Below are 14,534 nucleotides of genomic sequence, written 5' to 3'. Positions count from 1 at the left end.
CGAGCGAGAGTACAAGAGCACGAAACGTCTTCATCAACTGCGTGTCATCTGCTTACAAGTGATTACCTACTCTACTGACAGGAATCAGCTGACCTAGGTTAAAACTGCACTTACTCACTTACCCTACTGTCATGAGTGATTCGACATCATGCAATGTTGTATGGCAGTGTGTACAATCTCAACTGGGATTGACAGTATCAAGTCGCCTTCTTAGATACTCATTCTCACATCTATATCACATATGGGACACGCGATTTGCAATTGAAATAAATAAACCCCAACAAACTTGTCAAGTGATTTGCGTCTTTTTGTATGAGATACACGCACCATTATAAATGAAACAATTCCAGAACATATTATGTGTGCCTCGCTCACTTCACAGCTCATTGGTTGGAGGCGCAAACGCCCCCTGCCTTTTAATGAAGCTGCATTTGTCTCTCTGGTGAAATTTTCCTATACCTTTGGATTGGTATATACAATATACACTTGGATTATACACTTGGATTATTCACAGTGAACTTTCAGCAATGACACTATGTAGCTGCGTTTACATGCACCCAAATACCCCCGTGGTATATTTGTGCCTATGAGGGTAGTTTATGTCGTGCAAACGGAAATACCCCTGAGTGTACATTTAACCCCGGGGGTATAATTGTCCTTGCTCTAGAAGGGCAAATTATTTACCCTACGGGGACATATTTGCCTCTAGTGGTATTTGATGATTATAAACACGTTTCCACATTATACAGCGTTGGGTTTTTGGTATGTAGCACCAAAATGTGATTTTGAGCTTAAGATAAAGGACATGGCGGATAAACAGAAAACTGTAAACAGTCTGGGTCATCTTGGCGTTTTGAAGCTATTGCTGATCATCGTAGGTTCAGCCATAATCTTACCGTGAGGAACGCTGACGCTAAGAGTTGGCAAACAGTCTTAAACACAGCCCAGGTCATCCTGGCGTTTTCAAGCCATTGCTGATCATCGTAGAATCAAGAAATCTTGAACTTATTGTCACTAGCATCTGCCGTCTCCTCCAGATGGATGGTACTGTTACAAATGATCCAACAGCAAGAATAAGGGCGTGGGTGAACTTAGCTCTCTTGCGACGCCGTCTTAATCTGTCCATTGCTACGACCGAAGTGACATAGTATGCAAAGTTACTGAGATATTCTTCGTCAGTGGGTGCATGTAAACGAAACCCAAATTCGTTCTTTGCTCCTGGGAGAGCCTACCCCAGTCCCCATCTGACACTTTCACAATGATGATATTAGAGACTTAATCCTATTGTATCAGATTTCACAACGCGTGCGGTTTCAACCCGTAGTGTTTGTAAATGCACCAATAGTCACGAGACAGAGATTTTACGGGTACTTATCTAATAATGTTTTGTAGTTTGTGCCATCTTCATCATGACTGAAATCATCACTGGAACACAATAGGACTGATCTTATTTGTTATTTGTGCGTGTGGGGCTGAGATCCTATATGGAGACTGGATACCTACGAGCCAACTGAATATCAAATGGTCGGTCCCGAAGCGCGATGTAAACATTTCAACTCACACAGATAATATGACTTCATGCTGAAGTCATACTGCAGTTATACATTCATAGCCACATTTCATCAATTTCAAATCTTTCACAGTATTACTATTGTTAATAAATCGACACGATTTCAAAATAATTACATAGTGGTCAACCCATGCTTGTCAAGAGGTAACAAACGGAAGCAGGTGGTCAGGCTCGCTGACAGGTCATCGTATCTCAATTGCATCGATCGATTCTCATGCTGTTGGCCATTACATTGTCTGGTCCTGACTCAATTATTTGCATATCGACGCCATATAGCTGGATTATTGCTGAGTGTGTTTTGAAACAACTGATACATCAGAACCTACTGGTAAATGTATTCCTGAAGACAGACAAAAATTTCCAACACACTGCAGCTGCATGTAAGTAAATAGATCCTGAAAGACACCATGAATAATCTCATCAGCCACGCAACTTATTCCATCCACTCCGCTATTACGTCCATAGAAGTGTCTATTCAGAACATGCTGCTGTCTTCCTGACAGTGAATGAATACCTCGGAAGGTTGGTTGCTGGTTGTACATTTTTAGGGCGACCTGGGCCAATAAGAGGATGCTAATGGGTTCGAGCTTGAAGTCAGTGGTTTATGGTTTTACACTGCTATAAACAATATTCCACCAATATCACTACGGAGGCAACCAGATATGGGCTTCACAAATTGTACCCATATTGGGAATCAAACCCAGGTCTTCAGTGTGACGAGTGAGTGAACGCCTTAACCAGCACCCCAAGTTCAGAATGAACAACCAAGTGCACGTTGATGCACTGATGAGATTAAAAAAACTAGTGCACTGTAAGGAGTTTAGTTTTATTAGTTTACAGAATTAAATATATACATGCAGCAAAGAGGGTTTGATTGATATTGGCTCAGTCAGCTTAGGACCCCCTTTTCCAAAATGCCAAGTCAAACCCATCAAGAACCCTTAGGAGTGAAAGTAAACTTCCCAACACTGCAGCCTTCTGCATTACTGGTAATGCGACATGGGTTGTGCTACTTGTGGAGATGACAGTCTTGATGTTCATTAACAGACACCAAGGTAAGAAACCAAGACCACAGAGAACACTGGGGAGCCTATGATAGTCTACTTGGGATGCAAGCGAGACATATTAAAGGCGAGGTATGCAAATTTGCAATGTTTTCTCTGAATTCTGTCAATCACAGTACTGCCAGAAGGAAGAGAAAATTCAATTACATAAATAATTTCCAAAAAGGGCATGGGCTGGTGTATTGGTTTGTATTCATCCGAAGCTGGATGGGCCTATTCCAAGAATTGTGTAATCTGTCACATTCTTGTCATACAATGGATGGATCTCTGAGTCAAAACCAAAAGCATGGTCAAGACATAATGGATGAGCAATGCTCTGTATTTTTCACATTATTATCTAACTTTCAGCCTTTCCTGCTGTGCCTCACCCTGAATCCATGCAAGTAAGAACACTGCATTATGAGCTGATGCAGTTTCATACATGAACCAGTTTGACGAAGTCTACCATTTTTCTGGGAAGCTGCAATGAATCCATACAGGTGATGTTTCGACGAAGAAGCTGCCGAACTTGAAAACAACAAATATCCTGTAGCGTCTTTGGCATTGAGATAGTTTGTCTCACAAAATTCATAAACTTCTTCGGCTGTGACATTCCATTAACGTCACACATCTCTTCTAAATACTCATAATTTCTGCGAGTAAATCGATACCCTGCTTTTATCAACAATGTAATAATATGAGGTGGCATTGAGTTGAGGGAGTGTTCAGTAAATACTAACTTGACATTCAGATCCACTGCAAGATAGCGAACTACCTCCAGAGTGCCTGCTGTAAATGCTTCAATCTGTGCTGGTTCATCAAAGCAGGAGGTAGATTCTGGATGAAACCCATAGGAATGCAGTAGCTTCAACATTGCTAAATGACCCATCAGTGCTGCACGTTCAAACAAAACCAAATGCCACCTGTCCTTATCACCTGGCTCTGGTTGCAACTCTGCTTCGCAATCCAGCAATACATGTGCTGCCTTCGTGAAGTTAATTTTTATGGCGTGAAGTAATTCATTGTATATGTAGGAATTCTTCTCTTGAGTGTTATCAACTCTGGAAATTAGATACCTGCATATGTCAGTCTCTCCTTCCACTGCAGCATGCCATAGGGGAGTGAAACCACAGGGAAAGTCGAGGCCTTTGTGGCAAGATTCTAAATATTCAATAAGAAAACAGACAACATTCAGTCTCCCTCCATGAATAGCAAACCAGAGTGGAACACGGGGGTATTGATAAAAACTGTGCCTCTCATCAATTTCAAACGGCTGGAGGTCATAAACCTGAGCATCGACATTGCATTCCATAACTAATTCTCTTACAATGTCCACATGGCCATTGAAAGCAGCACAGTGAATGGCAGAGTATACTTCAGTACACCTTCTGATTTCAAATCTGCATGGGTCTTCAAAGCTGAAGCCCATTGCTATCAAAGCACGCATGACATGAAGTTGACCATGGCTTGCAGCAGTAAACACTGGGGGGTTTTGTTTAACATTTTCTCCTTTGGGATCAATCTGTGATGTCTGAACAAAGTCTTGAACGGCCTTCACATCACCAGTTTTAATGAGATACATCAGATGTACCATGTCTTCATGTAGGACCCTGTCAGGACTGTCATTGGATGCCATCATGAATGTCTTATTTCTTCAATTTTGTGTGCCTTATTAATATCTACTTGTGCTGGATTATGCTGTCATGTTGGTGAAAAACACATAATGTTTCAAAAACATTCTCTTCCCCATATTTCCAAGATGTGTCACTTATTCACAACCACAATGTTTGCGTTTGCTCATCGGTCTGGCTTGAGAGAACCTGAAAATACCAATAATTGGCATATCACAATATGGTAGACAGACATCAGTTTCGAAGCATGCTAAAATTGGATTTTTCTTACTCATTCATGAATTTTGAAAATACTCATGCTAATTAATTCAACAAATCTGTGCAAGTACTCCTGAAAGCAGTCCCTCACTGTCATTTCTAGTGTTTCCTTGTCAGAAACCAGCACCTGTTTTCTATCAAATACCATTACCTTCAGAGTGGTGAAATGATAAAATCAAAATATGATACGTATCATGATACAGAGGTCACATCATGATACAATACTCATCAAGGCCACATAATGATAATTGTAACACTGCACTGGTCACAAAGCAATGCTCATCCTGATATAAAAGTCAATGCTATGATACACAGGTCACAATATGATACTCTTCAAGGTTCAAAGGTCAAGTGAGTGAGTGAGTGAGTTTAGTTTTACGTCGCACTCAGCAATATTACAGTTATATGACAGTGGTCGAGTCTGGACCAGACAATCCACTGATCAACAACATGACCATCGGTCTGCGCAATTGGGAACCTATGACATGTGTCAACCAAGTCAGCGAGCCTGACCATCCGTACCCATTATTCGCCTCTTACAACAAGCATAGTCGCCTTTTATGGCAAGCATGGGTTGCTGAAGGCCTATTCTAACCCGGGACCTTCATGGGTCTCAAAGGTCAATATTTTGATACTTATCGTGATACACAGGTCACGTTAGAGGTGCTCATCATGTTGGTCTTTCTAACATTGGAAACAAGTTTCTCCAGTTGAAATCAGAACCATTTCAGCAGAATGTCTGGATAAGCCAAATGCTGAATGGTATGATGAACAAAGTCCTACATCAACAGGTCATGGTAACAAAGATATCCTGGTATAATGCAAATTCTTGGACATCTATTTTCATGCACTTATCATTTCTGAGTTCACATGCTTGCTTCTAGGGGAGTGGGTGATAATACCGGTTAAACGCTATATTGCATTTCGAAATTCACAATACGATATATTGCGATATACTTGCCAGTTCACTTTATATGATCGGTAATTTTCATGACGTAGTCAAAACTAATACCGGGTGACAGTATTTGTATATCCTTTATATTATTATACATGAATATGTTCGAGAATGTGTACTGGTACTATCACTGCATTTGCGTGAGATACATACAAATATACAAAATAAATAAACAGATTGGTACCGGCACTTGTAAGGATAAACAAACCAAAATGGTTGACGTCTCTGCAGATGCGTTTTCTTGAGTTCCAAACTTCAAAGCGAAGTTTTCACTTTGGAGACATTTTTAATTGGTCTCTTGTACAATCATATATCTGAGCCCAGACTTAGGCAAGTGGCACTGTTTCAAAAGAAAGGAAACCTTAATTTCATTACCTTAACCTATGTGTCACACTTTCACAATATATTGCAATACATATTGCAATATGCGGACACACATCACAATATCGCAATACTAAAATTTTGGCGATACCCAACCCTACTCGCTACACATAAAGTTGTTATTGTGTTTGTGAACAAGAAGTCGTCTTTGCAATCTTGCTGTCACAACGAGAATTTTTCATCCAAACGTTTTTAGGAAACATATTCTTATGCTTCTGTATCAGTGCAAAAACACTGAGGCATAAAAGAGCCCTAAAAAAGTTATTGTCCATGACAGCACTGATCTAGCGGTCATCTTCATTGGTAAGTGGCAATGCTAAAAGGTAATGACTCCAGCAGGTGTGGTGTTGCCAGTCAAAAGTAATCATGGAAGTCCATTTGAGACACAATCCTTATAACTTTACAACAGTTTTTCATGAAGAGTTACCTATTAAAAGCAATTATGAAAATCTTATCAAACAGTTATAATTAATGAACTACGAAACTCTGCATGTGTTTATTCAGTAAAAGTCTAAAGTGAAGTAGGTTAAACTTTTCATTCAAGATTGCTAACTCATACTTTTACTTGTTTAAATGCGTTTATTATTAAGATAGACAAAAGTACTCACATTCTGAGCATTTCCTGACAATTCTTTTTCGTCTGCATTGAGAGACATGAACATCAATATCAAGTCTTTATCAGCTGTTGGCGTAAACTGTGCACTCTACTGTTTGTCTTGACTTTAGCGATCACTAATATTGATGCTGTATCTAGTGTTGTGCGGATGATGGCTTCGTCACGCTACGAGAGCGAAGTGTCAAAGACTGAAACTTATGTTTCTTTCAAACATTTTTAGTGATGACGGTTAGCATATAGTTGTTGATTTGTTCATGTGCCTTGTTAATTCCACCTCCACTAGTACGACTGCGCGAATATCGGAAGTTTGTGACACCTGGAGCATCAGGCCAATATTGCTCACACGTCCATTTACATGGCTAGTGCGTCCCGTATATTGCACAAGCAGTACCCTACGTGGCAATGTAACTGTCGGATCACCTACTACAGTACCTTTCTCCATCACTCATCCTCCAAAACTCCGTGGTACAACGTCTGCATGTTTTTCCATTTACAACTCAGCAGCAAAACGCCAAGGGAAGTAACTCTAACCTTGTTATGAAAAAATTCAAACACGTGTGCTGTGATAAACTCGCAACGCGACATATGGGTTCGTATCTGACAGTGTATTTGAGATAACCTTTTTTTATTTGCTTGGAGAAATTAGTAAATATGCAAACGAAGGAAACTTTTAAATATACTCGCGCAGATTATAAAGCTTAGGGTTAAACCCAATAAGAAAATGACATCTCTAAAAATACGATTGGTGTTTCTGCCATCATGCATATGATAAGCATGATACAATATCAGCAGATGTACACTTTTGTATACATTATTCAGAACTATCATAAACAAGAAAATGAAGTTGTAATTGGTGAATACCAACGGATATTTAGAGAGCACCATTCAACAACAGATATTAATTCCTCAATCTACTGTTCAAAAGCACATGACTCGAAGAAAACACTACTACTACATACTACTGTGCTTTCGTGGATTTCAAGAACAATATGGGCAACCGAAATAAATAACTTTATCATGATATTCACAGACAAAATATTTCGCGTTCTTCAACAACGGTGAAGTCTGCTGTAGCTGTCGTCGAAGAGAGAAAACTACAATGTGTCCGATTATGCATTTTGAATGTTCCACTGGGGTGAGACAAGGGTGTCCACTTATCCCGGTTCGATTCCCCACATGGGTACAATGTGTGAAGCCCAATTATGACGCCCCCCACCCCCCACCCCATCCCAAAATGAAGAATACATTTGCATCAGTTAAGGGTACCAGGAGGATAACGTGAGTTAATATGAAATATTTGGAGAAAATATAATTTTAGTCGGGTGTTGTGACTGTGGTTCACGCTATATTTTGTCTTTTAAATTCTTTACATTCATGCCCATTGTTGAATCAGTGTCCAGTGTAGACAGTGACGACAGCTACCCATCGTGGCCTCACAACAGCATCCTGTTGTACTATAGCACCGTAATATAGAACATTCAAAAACAGCCATATCAAGTATTTCTCCGTAGCCAAAGACCGAGGGAATCAAAATTGTGACGTTTACCTTTCGAGTGTATAAACATGTTTTACACATCTGTAAAGTATCATCAGACAAAGAAATTCGATTGAGCACAAATTGTGATTATACAGGGAGCCGTCAGAATACAGTATACGGTATAGCTCTGTACATATTGTTAATCCTTTGGCGGAATAACATCGGGTCACCAGTCGTATAGGATTACAATGCCCACTCACTTGACCCCTAATATTCGTAGTTCTTGATATGTTACAGATATTATTAATCTTATATCAAATCATCTTCTTTCGTCAATTTAAAAATATAAAGCATGCAACTAAAGAGCATTTACAAAAGACACCCGCCTTATTGGGACCGAACGCGGCAAGTACGCTATAAATAGATTAAGGGTTTTCGTGACTCATTTCGACAGGATCTTGTCCCTATTTGCGTTTGCGACAGAGGGTAGCAGGAAGTATGACAGGTGAGTATCATCCGCTCTCAGCTTTTACTCTTCACAAAATTCTACAATATCATTGGTCAGTTCACAAAAGGAGTATAACGATGATTCGTTAGTGAAATATGTTCCCGGAACAGGAAAAAAGAATAGATGTTGTAAAACAGGATTAAATCATTCCTTGTATCGTCGATAGGTTAAACTGAATTCGATTGAATAAGAATCCCTAAATCCCTTTCCATCCAAATTCAAAGTAATAAACTTCGTATTCTCGTTATTTTGGCTAAAATATCGCAGACTGGTCTCGGAGAAAATGATGACCATGTAGCTATTTTTAGACTGGGATTTCCACAAAGCAAAAACTATTTCGCCCCAAATCTTCTCGTTTGAGTACAGGTCACTAGTTTCTTTGTGTGGCACTGCCGCTCAGTGCTGAATATGGAATATACTAATATCTAAAAGAACACAACAAATTAAAGTTTTGCTGTAAAAAAATTGAAACTAATAGCCATGTTAGCGCCGTAATAACCCTGAACTAGACAACCCGTACCCATGTAAATACGTATATAGCTAAATGTTGGACCACCCGTACAAGCTCGTACATAACAACCGAATGCTATAATGATTTGAAGATTTTACGCGCGCTTTCCGACACACGGGTCTGCCAGACCGAAAGCAGGGTCCTGATGACCAAGAGATAGGGCCACCTGAAGGATGTTGGGTTTACATACTGATTAATTTCTTATGGAGTTTGGAGTTTGAATGTTTTTTTAGATTGGTACAGATGGGTTATCTTGGATGACATGCGGCCTGGTAGGCCTGCATTGATTAGAAATATACCGAAGGTTTTGAAGGTTTTGTCCACGAAATGTAAACGTGAGGGTTCTACCTCTCCCTCATGTTTAAATTTTCAACCAAATCCGAGTGAGAGTGTTATATGTGTCATATAAATTGATGGAAAGGACGACAAATTTATCAAAATCGGTCAAATAAACCGCCAATGATGGATACCTCTGATTAAGTCATAAAGCAACATAACAGTAACCGAAGCAGTATTAAAATCGATGTAATGACAGCAGGCCTAACTAAAAATAGAATATTTAACGCCAAACTGTTCGTGGGTTAAGCAGCCGTGAGGCAGGGCGTCCGATTCATGATCTGACAGGTGCGACTCTGATGCAGAGAGACAAAACATTTGCACTTCCAAATTGATCTTTGATGGCATTTTTCGGTTGATTTCAAACACTTGAATGTCGATGTTAAATGAAATCATTTCGTGGAAAACTACCTTCAGGGCCAAGTTTGGAGTATTGCATAGAATGCCCCCTGGATAATATTTTATGACCCAGAAAGGAGATTTGCCTTAGAAAACATATCCTCCAAAACGACGAAAATATGACATCAGAGGTTTATATTTTGTGGGCTTTGGGGTGTTGGGTGTGTTTGTGTCCAGTGTCTGCGGGCATTTCATTTTGAACAACTTATGGAAGGGGGATCATGTATCTGTATGTTAAACTGTAAATTGTGAATGACGGATTGTTTTTTTAAATCTGGTGCTATGAGTGAGTGAATGAGTTTAGTTTTAGCAATATACCAGCTATAGGGCGGCGGTCTGTAATTAATCAAGTCTGGACCAGACAATCCAGTGACCAACAACATGAGCATCGATCTGCGCAATTGGGAACCAATGACACGTGTCAACCAAGTCAGCGAGCCTGACCACTTGATCCCGTTAGTCGCCTCTTACGACAAGCATAGTCGACTTTTATCTGGTGCTATGACATATTCTGTTTGTAAATAATATTGGAATAGTCACATATCGTTTTCAAGAAACTCAGTTGGACTTTGTGTGTGCAGTCTTGGCCTCGTCTCCATACGTCTGGTATTATGCCGACATGACGTAGAAACACAGAGGGCATGGGATATGGACCTGATGTAGATTAACTTTTTCGTGACATTTCCATTCACGTATTAAAAGGTTAGTAATACAATGATTTTAGACGAACTACGAGACAGCTTGGACAGCGTCCACCTGTCCGCACCAGTTAGTTCTGGAAAATTATCCGGCGTCCATCCCTGTCAAAGTTTAGAGGAGTCTCCATCACCCCTCGTCACACCAGACCAGGACCTTCCGGGCCCACACCGAGTTATGGAGGGGCGAGGAAACACAACTCTACAACCTGGGGTCTTCCATTACAACGGAAGCAGGGTTTCTCCGGTACCCATGGCAAATGACCCCGATGACACCGTGCCGAAAACAGGTAAAATAACGCTTTTGATACATTCTGTGAATTCATCTATATTAATATTGCGGCGCTAAACAAGAAACCATTATACAAAAAAAAAAAAAAAAAAAAAAAAAAAAAAAAAAAATACTACTAAAAATGAAATTTGCTGTCTGGCACTTCCCAGCATCATTCTTATCCCACTACGGCGGCCTGTAGACAAAGCAGAATATGAAGTGATCGATGGCCCAGAAAATGAATAACGCACTAAGATTATAACGTTGTATGATATCTTCAGAGTTGGAGATAAAGACCTTCCTCATGAATAGCCCAGATGATGAAGATATTGTCCCTGACTTCATCAAGTCCGTGTCAGATCACAGTCACGGCAGCATTCACGTGCAGCCTGCGTTTGGGGAACAGGCGCCAACTCGAAGAATACGGTCTGGTATCCCGGAGTACATCTTGGATTCCATTAAAACGGTAGGTCATCAGATAAATATTTGCATGAATATCATGTGCATAATGGAATGTCGCATCGCTTAAGATACCGATCACCAGTTTGTCTGTTGTTTAACGCCGCACTGAGCTATGCGTCTGCTGTATGGAGGGTATCTATAAATAAACATGTCTTGGTCACGAGGTCCAGTGATCAACAGCAAGATCATCAATATTCGCAACTGGATACGGTGATATGCCTCAACCAAGTCAGGATGCCTGAACATTCAGTCTCCTTAGTCGCCTCTTTTGTCATGCATGGGTTACCGAGTACCTATTCCAGCCCCGAGGGTAGGGTTACTGAGGACCTATTCCAGCCCCGAGGGTAGGGGTACTGAGGACCTATTCCAGTCCCGAGGGTAGGGGTACTGAGGACCTATTCCAGCCCCGAGGGTAGGGGTACTGAGGACCTATTCCAGCCCCGAGGGTAGGGGTACTGAGGACCTATTCCAGCCCCGAGGGTAGGGGTAGGACAGACATCACAAAACGCTTCATGAACATCTGAAAATACTTTGAATATTGGATTATCGCACTACTCATGATAATGATCACTGGGTTGTCTGCTCCAGGTTCAAGCAGCTTTGGGCGACACACGATAGCAGAATCAAAACACATTGCCATATTATATTCCTACATTCCTTAGTGTGACCAATACGTTTTAATGGAAAAGCCATGCCTATTCTTCTCGCTAATACATGATGTGTCATGATGATAGTTTAGAAGGCATTTCATTCCAGACCGACTACACCATACTGATAGTGGGGCCAACCTTCTTGGAAGGGGTTGAGAGCGGAGCCCAGAACATAGATAATCGCTCCATGACTGGCAACGAACATCTTGGTGTTCGTTTTGGATACACACAGATCCTTAACAGCAGCTTCCTCAATGGTGTGGACAACTCCAAGATCTTCCCAGTTCTTGTGAAAGGAGCTGACAGGAGGCACCTGCCTTCGTGGTTGGAGTCGGGGGAGTTCTACACTAACAGCACCGAGAAATATGGTGTTGGATGTATGGTGAAGAGGATGATAGCTCAGTACAGGGAGGAGCATAAAGGCCAGAGTACTTGATGCTCATTCCTTTTAGGAGTGAGTGAGTGGATGACCGGGGGTGGGGGGCTTATCTGTACAGCACAATCAGTTGGGTTTGTGTAGTATATCTGGGATATAGGCAAGGGGAGATAACTATTTCATGTGTGAAACATATCACGTGCATAACTTCACGTGCGACGGGATGTGTGTGTGTGAAAACACTCAGCTATGCCAGTACAACGAGTTCACTCCCAAAAGACAGACCTCTCATGACAGGGTCAGCGAGTACACTAATAAGCTAAGCCATGCTGTCCAGCCCTATTTGATTAATGGGTTGACAGAGTCACTGCAGATTACAGTAACATCACATTCAGCGTGAAGTTTAATAGATTTATAAAATTTACCCTTAGATGATATCTTTAAATCAGAGTACCACTTCTGTGTAAACAAATCAATTACTTTACCTTGTGCTTTATCCATTGATACATCAGGTCCATTTTGTATAAGAAGCATTGCTAAGAAATGATACCATATATAGATAACATGGAGGATTTGACTGACGTCAATTTGGTCTAAAGCATACCATATGAATTGATTTCCTTCCAGTCTCAGCACTGAGTTTAACAAAAATATTTGAGAAAACTGAAAAGGAAATGGCAGTGTGGACGAACACCCTTGGGTAGAACTGTTGTATTGAAGTCACTACTACTACTGCAGCGGCTGCTGCTGCTGCTACTGCTACTACTACACCAACTACTACTACTACTTAAGCCTTATGCAACCAACCTTAAACTGTTGTTTTAAGAGGTCAGTCGTTTGGGAGGTCTGTCTTATGGAATGCAACGACGCCCGAATATATGTCGCGGGTATTGACGCAGTGAATGGGTTATACATATTATTGCTTAAGACATGGCAGACACAACAGTTTCCATTCTTAGAACTAAGTGAAGAAGAATGCAGCCTGCTTCCAGATGTCTGCTGTGCTGAGAAGAATAGGAGTTATATATGATATATGCACTAAAATATATGACGTGTGAAATTTCTTTTATGTATATTGCTGCTATTAGCTTGGATTGTTTTGAATACATGTTTCCATACAAGTGGCAGTTGTTATTGTATTTGAGCGCCCTTAGTTCACAAAGAGAACATTACGTCGTTTAATTCTCACTGGAACCATTCAATGTTTGTATGACTTCTGAAACTGCGAGAAATATTCTCAGATATGAGCTTCTAAATTGAAATTGAAGATGCGGGTAGAAATGATCTTCAACAACACATGTCTCGTAAGAGGTGACAAAGAAGATGTGATGTGACGGTATTGTATGTAAATTTAATTACACAGATTTATGATGTCTCTCACCGGAATGTCAGGTGTGGTCACGATTGTTTACAGACCGCCGTTATTTAGCAGGAAAATCGTTCACGAAAAGGCAGCCAATGATAAACTGGGGAAGTTAACGTCACTTCATTAGATTGCCTGGCCCAGACGTGATTGATGCGGGTCTTGTGGCATCGTATTGCGGTGTATCACATAAGGGTGTATAGAAACTGATCACTGGATTGTCTGATCCAGATATAATTATTGATGTATGCTTTCATCGTAAAACCAGTTTGTTGTCTCAATATGATGCCTTTGCAATGTATACATTTTGTACTGTACGAAGAACCATACACGATTTAATTCTAAGAAGTGGTGTTTCTTTTTCTGTTTAAGATAGGTTATTGAGATAGCATATGTTAAGATGGTATTTCAAATGGTTGCCTCCCATAAGTTATACAGTTTGAAACCGCCAACTGTTACATAGTCAGATTAGAACAATACCCACGGTCTTAATAGACTCTTCCTTAATGAGAGATGAAAGATTAGCGTCCAAGCCAACTCACATCATACAATGCAAAGCTGTTTACTTCTTATTCCACTCAATGCGAGTGGAAAATGGACTGACAAACTCAGTTTAAACTACCCGGCAAAGAATTTGATGTTGACTTAAATAATATGACAGCAGTGACTCATAACAAAAAGTTTGAGAAAACCGAAAAGAAATGGCAGTGTGGACGAACACCCTTGGGTAGAACTGTTGTCCTGAAGCCACTACTGCTGCTGCTGCTGCTGCTGCTCCTACTACTACTACACAGTGATTTTGAAGCCTATTAAAATCAGAATGATAAATATCCTATGTGGATGTTTGTCTATAGGCTATGACTTAGGACTCTTTTGGGCATTTCCTTCAACCCTAATGGCATCAAACGTCTATTCTAGAAATACTGCAAAGCTTTTGTCAAAGATTTATGAACAGATAAACCAACACCAGTCACTCCTCTGTGAAGAAATTGGCCATGTTTAGTCTCGTGTTACTATACGTGGTATGCATGT

General features: G+C 40.5%; 2 protein-coding genes across 3 annotated transcripts; one reads left to right on the top strand and one right to left on the bottom strand.

The window, feature by feature from the left end:
• Positions 1–2,377: 2,377 nt before the first annotated feature.
• On the bottom strand, positions 2,378–6,966 carry LOC137262232 (ankyrin repeat domain-containing protein 17-like). Its single transcript, XM_067800034.1, has 2 exons — positions 6,887–6,966; positions 2,378–4,433 (listed from the first exon to the last, which is right to left on the bottom strand). Exon 2 carries the CDS (start codon positions 4,250–4,252, stop codon positions 3,050–3,052), a length of 1,203 nt encoding a protein of 400 aa, XP_067656135.1. The 5' UTR covers positions 4,253–4,433; positions 6,887–6,966; the 3' UTR covers positions 2,378–3,049.
• Positions 6,967–8,397: 1,431 nt separating this feature from the next.
• Positions 8,398–13,847, top strand: LOC137261541 (uncharacterized). Of its 2 annotated transcripts, XM_067799303.1 has the most exons (4): positions 8,398–8,436; positions 10,410–10,670; positions 10,933–11,117; positions 11,870–13,847. In XM_067799303.1, exons 1-4 carry the CDS (start codon positions 8,430–8,432, stop codon positions 12,197–12,199), a joined length of 783 nt encoding a protein of 260 aa, XP_067655404.1. In that variant the 5' UTR covers positions 8,398–8,429; the 3' UTR covers positions 12,200–13,847. The 2 variants fall into 2 exon arrangements, with proteins under 2 accessions (XP_067655404.1, XP_067655403.1); XM_067799302.1 differs by lacking the exon at positions 8,398–8,436 and having other exon boundaries at positions 10,344–10,670; positions 11,870–12,285.
• Positions 13,848–14,534: the final 687 nt, after the last annotated feature.

Source organism: Haliotis asinina, chromosome 14 (genome assembly GCF_037392515.1).
Source record: "Haliotis asinina isolate JCU_RB_2024 chromosome 14, JCU_Hal_asi_v2, whole genome shotgun sequence".
NCBI classification, from domain to species: Eukaryota; Metazoa; Mollusca; class Gastropoda; order Lepetellida; family Haliotidae; genus Haliotis; species Haliotis asinina.
The sequence above is the reverse complement of the archived record's forward strand: the minus strand, read 5'-3'. Positions and strand labels throughout refer to the sequence as shown.

Bases quoted from the DNA above. Each gene is read 5' to 3' on its own strand.
- LOC137262232 (XM_067800034.1), bottom strand. From the start codon at position 4,252: ATGATGGCATCCAATGACAGTCCTGACAGGGTCCTACATGAAGACATG.
- LOC137261541 (XM_067799302.1), top strand. From the start codon at position 10,400: ATGATTTTAGACGAACTACGAGACAGCTTGGACAGCGTCCACCTGTCC. The intron at 10,671-10,932 runs GTAAAATAACGC...TGATATCTTCAG, and splicing joins TGACACCGTGCCGAAAACAG to AGTTGGAGATAAAGACCTTC. The intron at 11,118-11,869 runs GTAGGTCATCAG...ATTTCATTCCAG, and splicing joins TCTTGGATTCCATTAAAACG to ACCGACTACACCATACTGAT.